This window comes from Littorina saxatilis, linkage group LG2 (assembly GCF_037325665.1).
Source record: "Littorina saxatilis isolate snail1 linkage group LG2, US_GU_Lsax_2.0, whole genome shotgun sequence".
Lineage (NCBI taxonomy): Eukaryota > Metazoa > Mollusca > Gastropoda > Littorinimorpha > Littorinidae > Littorina > Littorina saxatilis.
In genome coordinates, this window is record NC_090246.1 from 71521352 (window position 1) to 71534629 (window position 13278).

Here is a 13278-nt window from a genome sequence, read left to right on the forward strand (position 1 = left end):
ACGCTTGTATTCGGGCGGCGCGTCGCGAAAAACAGAGTAACGACGAGTTGTATATGACACGAAATTTAACTGCGCTTCGCTTTGTCGATACAGGAGATAGAAATCTGCACCCACGCATGTTTTCCTCGTGTGTGTGTGTGTGTGTGTGTGTGTGTGTGTGTGTGTGTGTGTGTGTGTGTGTGTGTGTGTGTTCTTCGGAGTGAGATAATTAAGAGACAGAGACAGAGACAGAGAAGGAGAGAGAGAGATGATTTGTTCTTATTCTATTCTGGGCGTTGCATCCTGAAGCAAGTCAGTATCATGTGCATTCTGGTTGTGATTTGCAGTTTTTCAGAAGTCGATCAAGGGTTTCCCAGATCCGAGATCGTGACAAAAATAAACTTGATTTCTTCAAAACAACACACAATTACTAAAATTACATAGGCTGTCATCACCGTACGAATCATACCCCTCACAAATGCAAGTGATTTTCACTAGAATCAAGTCATGACACTGACTGACATGAAAATAAAACTAGTAATGTTCCTTGTTTTCGCAATAGTAAACTAAAATGCATAACGGTTGGTTTCATACTTTAGAAAGTCAGATTTCAAAATAATTTATTTTTCACTATTGACTCCAAAACTAAATGTTTCAAAACTTCATTTGCATGTGTGTGTGTGTGTGTGTGTGTGTGTGTGTGTGTGTGTGTGTGTGTGTGTGTGTGTGTGTGTGTAAGAGTTAGTTCATGCGTGTGTGTGTGTGTGTGTGTGTGTGTGTGTGTGTGTGTGTGTGTGTGTGTGTGTGTGTGTGTTAGTTCATGCGTGTGTGTGTTGTTGTTGTTGTACTTTTTTGTTGTGTGTGTGTATATATATATGTGTGAGTTTGTATATGTTTGTATGAGTGTGGCTGGGCCTATGTCTGTATCTGTGTGTCTGTGTCCATATTTGAGAGAGAAAGCACACACCAAACTGGGCCAGGCAGATAATAACGCATTTCAAAACAATCTAGAATTGTCTCTTGAAGATGGGTGCAAACTAAGTGTTAAAGAGCTATTGCTCTTGTGGCCGGGCTGTGGTGATAGCTGTGCTGGTGATAAGATTAATAATTTAGAAGGTTAGAATCAAAAGAATGTGTGTCTCAACATTGACCCAGAAAAGAAATGTTCCAAAACTATTCTAGTCCACGTTAGTTTTATCATTTAGAAGGTCAGAATGTCCATTTCACTATTGACACAGAAAAGAATTGTTCCTAAACGATTCTGGTCCAAGCTGTGTGTATACATGTTTTTGTGCGAGCGTGTCAGTATGCGTGGGTATGACTGTGAGGCAGAGAGATAAAAAGCGTGGCCGCCTCGCTGCGTATACCTTTTACTGCAGCCAAAATTTAAAAACATATGATAAGAGGTTAAAACAAAACTAAGAAAGTTTCAAACCAAACAAGCAGGCTGCAATCATAAATTATTACTCGGAATAGAATTGTGTGCTGTTTCAAAAAAACTTTTTTTTATCTTTGATTCGACCGTGTTTCTCTGCAACGAATATAAGTCACCCCCTTATCTTGAACGAACTGAGGAAAAGGTACATTCTCGCGTGACACGCGTACAACTTTCTTTTCGGTAAAAACTCTGTTTGGCACGGCAAGATGATCTTGGCAGTGCTGTTCGTGTTCCTTGCATCCACCCTGAATCATCGGATAGATGCTGCCGAATGTCACGGCAAGGTAATTCTTTCGCTTCCATTTCAACTCAACCTCCCCTTATCTTTGATCTTTTGCAGCTAATTTGTTCATGTTCAACGGTGCTGGAGGGATGTCATTGAACAGTCGCTATATGGTCAAGTTACTGACAGTTCCACTTCTGAAGTTAAGGTGAGGTACAGTAGAACTTGTCTAGAACGACCACCATAGGGACTGAACAAAAGAGATCGATATGTTGCTATTAAAAAGGGAATAATATAGAAAAGATCTCGTCAGGGCTTCTTCGGGGTGGTCGTTGTGGACTGGTGGTCGTTATCGAGAGGTGGTCGCCTGGGGCAGGTTCGATTGTACCTTTCTTCTCGTGAAACACATCACGTCAGCCAACACGTAATATCGGATCTGTGCAGGTTTCTACGTGGGCTTAAGAGCATCCCTCAACTTGTACACAGCCCACAATTAAAAGGCCTGGCGAGTTTCTGTGCGGAGTGGACATTTTTGTTGAGTTAATTCCGTAAAGCCTGATATTGAATGGACGAATTCGACTGCGTTAACAAAGCTCGTTGCACGAAGCTTCGGGACTGAATTGTTGGTAAAAAGACTTCGCGAAGTATTTGCGAAGTCCACTTCGGGCTCAACTAAGGACAGTCTTGTCTGACACAAGACGTGTCAAATGACCAATATCTTGTCTGCTGTTGGTTTTATTTTCAATTATTTTTTTAGTCTTTATTCTTGTTTATTTGCAGCCTGACGGCAATGCCCAGCCCAACAGCAATCCTATCTACTCTCAGGCCCCGCGACTGGTGAAGACCATCGGCAATGGCAAACATTACACTGTGGGAAACGAGCAGGACTCCTTTGACATTATCCATGTCTGGGGTGGGTAGTAAGGCTAGAATACATTCACAGTGACTGAAACTGATTCCGAATCTGAAATGCATTTCAAAAGGATAAAGGTTTCATTCGGACAAAGCCTATGCTTTTCGAACCTATCCTTTCTGCACGGTGTGCAGACACTTAAATACAGACACATACTACTTTTAGTACTTTGTCGGTATAGTAGTAAGCGTCGCACACGCGTATGCACTACATGCACGCACGTCACAACGCGGGTATATCACAGTGTCGCACGCACCGACGCATGCATTCAGCCCGAGAGCGACACTGACACACGCACACACGCACACACACACACACACACACACACACACACACACACACACAAACATAATGATAATAATAATAATAATAATAATGGATATTTGCTATAGCCCATAATCATATATATGCTCAATGCGCTTTACAATAACTAATGTTACCTATTAATGCCGTGTGAGATGGAATTTTTTACACAATATATCACGCATTCACATCGGCCAGCAAACCTCGGGGCGAGCATTCACCTTTCACGGCCTTTATTCCAAGTCACACGGGTATTTGGTGGACATTCATTTTATCTATGCCTATACAATTTTGCCAGGAAAGACCCTTTTGTCATAACAAAACAACAGCTGATTAATGGACAGCTTCTTCGATTCGTTCAACTTTACAGACAGATTCTCATTTCCGTTTTCAGAAAATAATACTGCACAGCAACTAAGGTCCTTGATCATTTTATTTTCTCTCGAATAGGTTCCCCCTACATGATGGGTCGTGCGCACGGCTTACTGATGGGCGAAAAGGCAAAGAACATGGTGGATGCTGTTTGGGAATACATGGAAAATCAGATCGTATGTCGTACTTTGTCAGAATTGATTTAGCATAATATCCATCATAACAATACACTGTATACACGTACCCGTCATTCCTTTATACTTTAAATTTACCACCCTGAAGAATGCAGCGACAAGCTGTCGAAATATTGATTATGAATGTGTAAAACCCGGTTACGGTTGTGTTCTCTTTTTGTTTCATTTAGCATGTATGACAGAAGCTTTGCTTGGAATGCGGCGTATTATGTTATAAAGTTGTAGGCTAGTCAGCGTCCGGCAGAAAATGTGCATGAAATCCGGTGGAACAAGGTGTCTTTCAGTGTCAGAACATCCGACCGCGAACAGGGTCGGATTGGTATTGTCGTGACGACTGAACAGGAAACATCAAAACTTGCTGTATTGAGAAAGATTAAAAAAAACTAAAAAAAACGTCTGAAGTAGAACGGAAAAGAAAATTAAACTAAAGTACACGAAGACACTTGATATTGAGATTGCGAAATTCAAAGATATTATTATTTCACAGCAGCAACTAGACTGATCAATGAACATGACTGAGTAAACCAACATAGAGAGGTAGAGTACGTTGTTGTGTTTTTTTGTGAGGTTTTTTTTTTTTTTTTTTTTTTTTGGGGGGGGGGGGGGTTCTGAGGGGTTTACGTTTGAATGTGTAATGCCCTGTTTTCAGATTGATCCGATCAACAAGACTGTCCATCTGCAAGAATGGTTCTTGAAGGATGTGGCAGACTTCGGGTAAGACTTTTTTGCCATCGATCTACTCGATCTGAAGCTTATGCAATGGCCACCATTGGTAAGAAGTAAGAACTTGTAAGCAAGATGAGGTGTAGTCAAGTAGCCTAGATGTTATAGTGAGAGTGGGTGCAAACTGAATAGCTGTCAAACGGTGCAAAAGCATGACAATATATGAAGAATTTAGCTTATGAAGAACTAACAAAAAAAAAGTTAAACTCCTAAATGCTTCGACAATCTTCCGGCTTTGTACATGTTTTATATTCTAGAATATTCTGTCTCAAAATCTACACATTTAAATGTGTGCAGATTGGACGCGGCCTTGGATTTAGAATTACTGGCCACGAAACGACACACAGGGAGCTATTTCTTCGAAGAGGCCATGGGTCTGTCCGACGCTGCAGGAATTGACTACCAGGTTATCATGTTGAGATTTTGTTTTAATTCATTGACGGTTAATTGACTACCAGGTCAGGTTATGGTGTACAGATTTATTTTTAATTCATTGACGGTTAATTGACTACCGGGACAGGTTATCGTGTTAAGATTTGTTTTGTTTAATTCATTGACGATTAATTGACTACCAGGTCAGGTTATCGTGTTAATATTTAGTTTTTAATACATTGACGGTTAATTGACTACCATGTGAGGTTATCGTGTTAAGATTTTTTTGTTTAATTCATTGACGGTTTACTGTATCCGTTTGTTTTTGGCCTACGCCATCCGTCTTTCGTGAGAAGCTAGCTAGGGCCCCGGGTTATAATGGATGTTTTTGCAAAGACCCTGAGTCAGAGTGTATGCCTACATCTAGCCCGGTTGGTTTAAACGTCCGGTCAATAGACGATTTTCGGAAATAAAACTGTCGGGTTTGCATGGGTTGATGATAATCAATCAATCAATCAATCAATATGAGGCTTATATCGCGCGTATTCCGTGGGTACAGTTCTAAGCGCATGTATTATAGGGGGGTCAATTTCGGCATGCTTGGCCATCAGTTTAGTTTCATTTTCTGTGAGAAGTTCGTTCAGTTTGGCTTTTCTCAAAGCTTCTGAGAAAGGAATGTAAGAGCAGGCCCTGATTTTGTTTGCACGTTGTCTGAGTCTGTACTCGGGGCACCCTAGGTATGCCGCCGAGTGATCCCCGAGACAGTTAATGCGATGTTTTGGGTTGGTGCAAGTGCTGACAGGGTGGCCGTCCTTAGACCCACATCTGGGACAGACTTGGGCTTTGGATCAGCACTGGTCTTTCGAATGTCCGAACCGGTTGCACCTGACACAGCGCCTCACAGGAGCCACAAAAGGAGTGACGCAAAACTCCTGGTTCTCGAGGCGGACTGTGTCAGGCAACACGGCCGTCAGGAAGGTGAGCCGTACTGCCGCTGAAGGGGAGCCATCCTTGTTGGTACAAGATACAAGATACAAGAAGTTTTATTGTCCTCATCAATACAAGGAAATTTGGCATGTGTGTGGCAAGACATAATACACTGATACATAGACATTTACAAAACACAACTGAACTGTAAGGCGCCGGGTAACCTTTACCAGCCCAGTCTGACCCCCATCAGCTGTGACGGTGACGAACTCCATGTGTAGAATGTCATCGTTGGTGTGTGACCGATCAACACCTTTGATCACTCCTTCTGTAGTTGGGACGGGGATGGAACATTTAATGGGGATCCCGGTTTAGAGTCTTCAAGTTTGCGAGCTGTTGTTGTTGTTTAGAACCGTGGCAGCCTATCAGCCACTTGTTTTGGGGTAACGGACGAATTAGCAGGACTTCCCCTACGACATGCTTTATCTGTTTGTTTCTCCCCAAACCGAGGCCACTGAAGGTTGCAAGGCCTGTTTTGAGGTCCTCAAGGATGCAAGGGAATTGGAGAAACACTGGTTTTGTTTGATCCGGTTTGTTTATCTTGCCAGTCTGATGATGGCCTTTCTTTTGTTTGTTCGTTTTGGATTGGGCGTAACCGCCTTCGGTTTTCTGAGCAGAGGGCTTTTGGGAAGAAGGTGTCTTGTTTGTCTTGTCCGACAGTTCCGGTTCGGCTGTCTTTTGCTTACGCAAGCGAGCTTTGCGTTTGCGGGCTGTGTGAAAAACCTCATTGTCTCTGAGGTAGAGTCCGACGGACAATGAGGCCGATCTGAAAGGGTGAATACCCTTTCATCATTTGTGCAGACAACCATTGTCGGTGACGTGCTTCCCGGTTGTACACGTGTCTGATACACGGCGAGTCGAGTCTCGCTGGTGACTGACCTATCGTCACCTGGTAAACAATGTCACGTGAGGATACTTTGCAACGTGACATTACAGGCCAGTTACTGGGAGAGGGCTTGTCTCAAACACTCGTATACAGGAAGCACATGACAATGTTTGTCTGCGCAAATGCAAGGTGACTCACTCTTTCACGACCCATACCAACCCGACAGTTATTTTCGGAATTCGTCTATTTTGCATACCCGTTTATGCACTGGTGTAAGTGTGTAGCGCACGTGCAGCACGTGATATAACATATCGAGCAATCGAATATAGCAAGAATTGATTTCGCTCGTGACGAAAAGGTTTGGTTCTTGAATGCAGTTTTGCTGCCCGCGTACGATGCTTCTCGTCAAGTTGAGAATGACTTGATGATTTTCTCACATCGTGCCCAAATCAACGTTTGATAATAAATTACTAATAACTTTGTTCCACGTTGTTTGTTTTTAATGTTGACGTCCAAGATAACTGTTTGACACTAATGCAATATTTAAAGACTGTCTGTCTCTACCTTTCTCCGTTCTATCGGCCTGCCTGCCTGCCTGTCTGTCTATTTTTCTGTCTGCCTAGCCTGTCTGTCTTTTTACTTAGCAGTTGAAGTCAACGTTTTAGAATCATCAAAATGAACTTCTGAATTATTCTTGCAGAAAATTCTACGAATTCACATGATTGGAGAACTTACGTGAGTATTCTTTATATTCACGACACGTACACCCCATGCATAGACTGCAGTGCACTCTAAACAAAAGTGTTCCACTCCTGAACACCCTTTCTGTAACCACTTCTGAACACCCTTTTAGTAGAACACTTTTGGAACACTTTTGGAACACAAAAAGTGTTCTATATACAAAAAAAGTGTTCCAAAAGTGTTCCAAAAGTGTTCACATCTGAACACTTTTAAGTGTTCACCCTGCTGTAACCACTTCTGAACACATAAAAGTGTTCAGGTCAACACTTTTAGAACACTTTTGGAACACTTTTGGAACACTTTTAGAACACTTTTGGAACACTTTTAGAACACTTTTGGAACACTTTTGGAACACTTTTAGAACACTTTTAAAACACTTTTGGAACACTTTTGGAACACTTTTAGAACACTTTTGGAACACTTTCATCCTGCACTGTCATACAATTCAGAAAGACATTAAAATCAAATTTTGTGAGCAATGAAGCATTTTTAATTGACAAAAAGAAATGTCTGCAGCAGTCGCAGAACAAACGGGTCTGGGGTAGGAATTGTTGAACACATAATATACCGAGCAACAAAATTCGTCATTGTTTGATTGACAAAATCTTCATCAATTATAGAGTTAGAATTATTAAACTACAAAAGTTTAATGAAGGCATGTTTGACCTTGCTTTTGTGTGATTATTTTGATGCTGTGACTGTTTTAACACACGGGACAAGCAGGTTTATCGTAAAACACATAATGCGCGCTCGCAGCACGTGCAAGTAGAGCAGGAGAAATCTGATGTGTGAGATGTGTTCACTAATGCATTAGCAACCAAAAGAGACCATGGCACGCTTGCTGCCAGTCTCACTTTTGAAACAGCCAGGATGCCAAGATTGACACCACCAAAATGCCAGGTCGATTTAAAGCTGGGGGTGATCCAGAAGCGCTGGCATGTGCTTTAAACGTGCATGTGTCAACAGTGTATCACCTTCTGCAATGTTCTGGTGACATTGGAAGCACTACAGTTATGCAACGCGGTAGATTTTTTCGCATTACCCCAATAAGACAAGATCGCAATTTCCTTCCACAACGTCTTCGACATCGATTCAATTCAGCCGCTGACAATACCAGGAACATCACTGGAAGCAACCAGTGTCCGATCAGTGGCCAGAGAACGCGATGAAGGCTGACTGACCGAGACCTCCAAAACTTCGTTTTGTCCCGTGTGTTGAAACAATCGCAGCATCAAAATACTCACGCAACAGCTGTGTCAAACATGCCTTCATCAAAATGTTGTGGTTTGATAATTCTAACTCCATAATTGTTCGAGATTTTGTCAATCAAACATTGCAAAATGTTTTCGCGTTTCTTTTGTTGCTCGGTATATGTTGCTATTAAATGATATGAACGGAGCTCTGGTAAACCCCATCTTGAAAGTTCACACGCGAAAGTCCGATAACAAAAACACCCTTCAGAGTTGGGAGGATTCCAGGCCCTTGGTCTTTGGTTTAGTTTTCAACTCGCTGTCCGGAACATCCTGTTCGAAATAAAAGTGAGTTTTAGAACATGATGCATTTCCAACTCTTAACAGGTTTGTGTTAAACGTTTGTACTTAATTGATAACACTGAAGTGTAAATCTTAACTAATAGTGGACTTCTTCTTGCTGTCAGCAGATCTCCAACAATCGCAGTTACACTTACAGGTAAACTTTTTTTTATTCCAGAACGGGCATAGGTCACATAACAGAGAACAAATACGTCACGTCCAATTCGCTCTCACCTTCCCAACACACAATGACACTCGCATGCACGCACATGCACACACGACTGAATGTAAAAAGTAATCCCTCTTGAAGCAGGAGTCTGTCCCTAAGAACAAAAAGTAGAATTAAAATAGGTCTTTCGCAAGGATTTCATTAGCGCGTGGCCACTCTGAAAAATGGCAGTCTACAAATTGTTTATAATTATAAGGTAAGCAGTAAACCGTACTGCTAATGTGGCGAGGCCTTGAGCATGCCCGTTTTCCTTAACTCGTTCTTAACCTATGTGAACCCAGGGAAAACACCTTGTCAACAATCACTGGAAGCCAAAGATCACTGTCGCAATTAATCGTGAACTCCGATGAGTTTTAGTTAAAAGAAAAGGGTGTCATATTGAATGCACCCTCTAGTAATCCGTTTGTAAAGAAACTACCTAAGTTTTGTTGGTTTGATCTAAATAATGAATTATAAGGAAATCATTTATTATAGAATGCATTCTATAATGTCCCGAACTGCCTTCTATGATAAAATGCATTCTATTTACACAAAATACCAAAATGCTTTTCAGGGGCGGATCAGTTGCTTTGTAAGGGGGGGGGGCACTTTGAATCGAAAGCGAATCTGATGGGCGCGAAGCGCCCGAATTTGCTAGGGGGGTCCGGGGGCATGCCCCCCCGGAAAAAATTTTGCCCAAAGAAGCAAAATGGTGCCATCTGGTGCCATTTGAACTTAGAAATGGTCATAGAATCAGCATAGAAAAATCTTTTTTTTTTCTTCTTCTTCTTTTTTCTTTTTTTTTCGGGGGGGGGGGGGGGGGGGGCACGTGCCCCCTGTGCCCCCCCCCCTCGTCCGCTCCTGCTTTTTATGATAGAATGCGTTCTTTAACGTCCTGAAATGCATTATAATTTATATGCATAATGTCCCGAAACTACAACAGGCCAGCCCCGCAAAGAAAAGCAGAACTACACACACACACACACACACACACACACACACACAGCCACACACACGCACAGAGAGAGAGAGAGAGAGAGAGAGAGAGAGAGAGAGAGAGAGAGAGAGAGAGAGAGAGAGAGAGAGAGAGACACAGACAGACAGACAGACAGACAGAGAGAGAGACAGAGAGAGAGAGAGACAGAGAGAGAGAGAAAGAGAGAGCTGTGTGTGAGACTGAGGGTGTTTGTAGATCTGCTTTCGAAGCAGGGACCATACCGAGCTGGCCTATAGAAGTTTTGTGGCGCTTTATGGAATGCATTCTATCATAAGAATGCATTCTATCATAAGAATGCATTGTTGGACGTTATAGAATGCATTCTATAATAGAATACATTTCTGGGCAAATGACAAGTATGATTGAATGCATTCTATATTATACAATGTTTTCTATTTTATAGAATGCCTTCTATAAATATAGAATGTGTTCTATGATATGGAATGCATTCTTTAATATAAAATGCATTCTAATTTCTATCATAATTTTCTAAAATATTTCATTATTTAGATCAAACTAACCAAAACTTACAAACGGATCGCTTTTAACTCACGTGATCTCAAGCTAAACCTACGTGAACCGAAGGAAAACACCTTGTCAGCGACCATTGGAGGCCAGCGATCACTGTCAAAACCAATCATAAACTCCGATGAGAATATTTTCAAAAGAAAAGGGTGTCATATTGAATGCACCCTGCATACACTGTTAGCGGCAATGGCAGATCCAAGCGGATCAGCAGCGTGTTGTCTGTTGGCCATGCTTTGACTAAAGCTGGCCTCAGTGTTTACGGCACTACTCTACCATAACGAATGGAAATTCTGAGTAGACTTAGTTCAGGAAAACATTTTATCATTGCAGGCCTCAGCACTCACTGAACTTAAAATTATGTATATTTTTTCCACCTTTTAAGGAGAAGACTGCAAAATAAGGCAGCATTCTCAAAATGTAACTGCGCTGTATTCCACAGAAAGCTTAAACTTACATGAAGTGCATCCACAAGGTTTCGTCGCATTACTGTTAGCTCCATCTCCAGAAAGTGAACTGCCTCAGCCAAGCAGTATGGTTCCTGCACACACAAGATGCATGTTAAGAAATCAAACACTATTTTACTGAAGTTCCACATCGTAGCAACACTGACAAGTGTTCTGATTCTCATACTTTTGTTTATTGTGAAACTGTGTATCAACATTTCTGTCAAATGTGGAAGGAGAGGGGGCTGGCTGGCTGTGTGTGTGTGTGTGTGTGTGTGTGTGTGTGTGTGTGTGTGTGTGTGTGTGTGTGTATGTGTGTGTGTGTGAGAGTGTTTGTGTCCACATATGAGTTTGGCGACTGTCTGGTGTGTTTTGCACGGAGATATTAATTTTGAAACAGAGTATTTCAGCAAATAGTATAATCAATGATTCCGCAACCGCCGGCACAATTGGCCTAGTGGTAAGGCGTCCGCCCGGTGATCGGGAGGTCGTGGCTTCGAACCCCGGCCGGGTCATACCTAAAACTTTAAAATTGGCAATCTAGTGGCTGCTCCGCCTGGCGTCTGGCATTATGGGGTTAGTGCTAGGACTGGTTGGTCCGGTGTCAGAAATATGACTAGGTGAGACATGAAGCCTGTGCTGCGACTTCTGTCTTGTGTGTGGCGCACGTTAAATGTCAAAGCAGCACCGCCCTGATATGGCCCTTCGTAGTCGGCTGGGCGTTAAGCAAACAAACAAACAAAACTTATTAGATCAATTTGAAAGTCAATATTTCTCTGCAAAACTACACACTATATGTAAATGCAGGACATGCGTACCTTGGTAAACACGTCTGGGTTGCTGTAAGTGCCTCCTGTTCATCCTCAGTGCAATTCAGAAGAAATGTGCGCAGGTTACGCCCACATCGATTCGCCACATGGGCACATCAGCTCAAACGGCTTCCCAGTTCCCTGAAAGTGTGATAGATCTGTGAAATCAAACAACCTGGCCACTATTATGATGAATGTTGTTCATTAATGTATGCTGTTTTTAGCCTACCGCTTCACTTTATCTAGCGTGCAGATCGTACATTTATGATCTAACCAAAGGAAGAAGAAGAATCCGAAAATCTGCAAATGTATTGCTCTGACCACAGGCGGAAGGTATCGTTCACTGGACCACCATTATAATTATAAGGAACCCCTGGACATACAAGTATAACAATAACACAAAACCAAGCACATCAACCAGAATAAAAAATCAACATCAAATTGAAATAGAGTTTATTTACCAACGCAGAACTAATGTAAAAGGTCCACTGATCAGCTGAAACCGTTGCGACAGCAAAATTAGAGAAATTGTCTTCAAACGTCCACAGATACAAGTAACAGGAACATGTTACAACAAAAATACGAGTGACTAAGCTTAGATGAATTAATACAAAATCTCAGCAAGCAACTTACAGATAACAATCGGAAATCCTGAGCCAAATCAACGCAGCGACAACGCAGACAGGTCCACAGATCTAAAAGTGTCAACGTTCTTTTTTGGTCCAGCTGAAGCATGATGGAACAATTAGTAACATTATTAAATTGTAAAAATAAAAATGCTAATACTTACCGCTTATTAGATGTCTCAGATGAAATAAATGTTTGATGAAAAAATATAAGCACAACACGATTAAAAACAAAAACAAAAAAACGTCCCGCAGCGGTCTAGGGGGTATAAAAATTATATACTCTAAGCGACGCTAGATCCCGACGAGTCTCGGTAGCTCAATCGGTAGAGCGCTGACATGGCAAGGCGAAGGTTTCGGGTTCGAATCTGCTCATGGCCCAAATATTTTTAATGTATTATTTTATTCGGAGCATGACCAAAAGACGAAGTGGAACACTTGTTGAACACGTGTGTTCACCTGGTGTTCCACTGTGCAAAAAAGTGTTTACCATGTGTTCCAAAAGTGTTCAGGTAGCAGAAGATGCTTCAGGATAACACATTGAGAACGCTTTCTGTGTTCCAAAAGTGTAAAAATGTGTTCACCCTAACACTTTAAGTGTTCACCATAAGTGTTATAAAATTTAGAGTGTGTAGTGCACATTTCGATTATAAATGAAGTGTATACTTTCCTAATTCGAATCAAATTGGCATGGTCTATATAATTATAATTATCTGATGTGCATTTGCCCCCCGTATTCCCCAATCTCCACCCCCGCCCCCTATATCTTCCACGAACCAAGGTGACGGCAACCAAACCGACCCTTTCTTCTGCCGGCCACATTTTTCAATAAAAAAAAATCAAAACAACACAGACACACACAGACACACATACACATTGAACACACACACACACACACACACACACACTCACACACACACACACACACACGTATACTGCAACAAGTCTTAATTTGCCTGAAAAATGAAACAATATAACCAACTTTCCTACCCTGTTTTGACAGGTTACCTTATTTGTGTTTGATACGTCTGTGGACTTACGTGGACTTACGTTGTACGTCTGTC

At 41.8% G+C, this 13278-nt stretch overlaps 1 protein-coding gene and 1 long non-coding RNA gene across 2 annotated transcripts in view; one reads left to right on the forward strand and one right to left on the reverse strand.

Moving 5' to 3' along the window:
* Nucleotides 1–1521: 1521 nt before the first annotated feature.
* LOC138959643 (protein dcd1B-like) overlaps nt 1522–13278 on the forward strand; it is a 33186-nt gene continuing 21429 nt past the window's right edge. The window contains exons 1-6 of the mRNA XM_070331210.1: nt 1522–1701; nt 2421–2553; nt 3307–3404; nt 4072–4136; nt 4443–4551; nt 7031–7065. Of these exons, the coding sequence (XP_070187311.1) occupies nt 1624–1701; nt 2421–2553; nt 3307–3404; nt 4072–4136; nt 4443–4551; nt 7031–7065 (518 nt within the window). The 5' untranslated portion in view covers nt 1522–1623. The remainder of the gene's footprint in view (nt 1702–2420; nt 2554–3306; nt 3405–4071; nt 4137–4442; nt 4552–7030; nt 7066–13278) is intronic.
* On the reverse strand, nt 7539–12531 carry LOC138959642 (uncharacterized). The gene is made up of 4 exons (XR_011453765.1): nt 12222–12531; nt 11598–11729; nt 10791–10874; nt 7539–8594 (listed from the first exon to the last, which is right to left on the reverse strand). It is a non-coding gene; the product is annotated as an uncharacterized lncRNA (long non-coding RNA).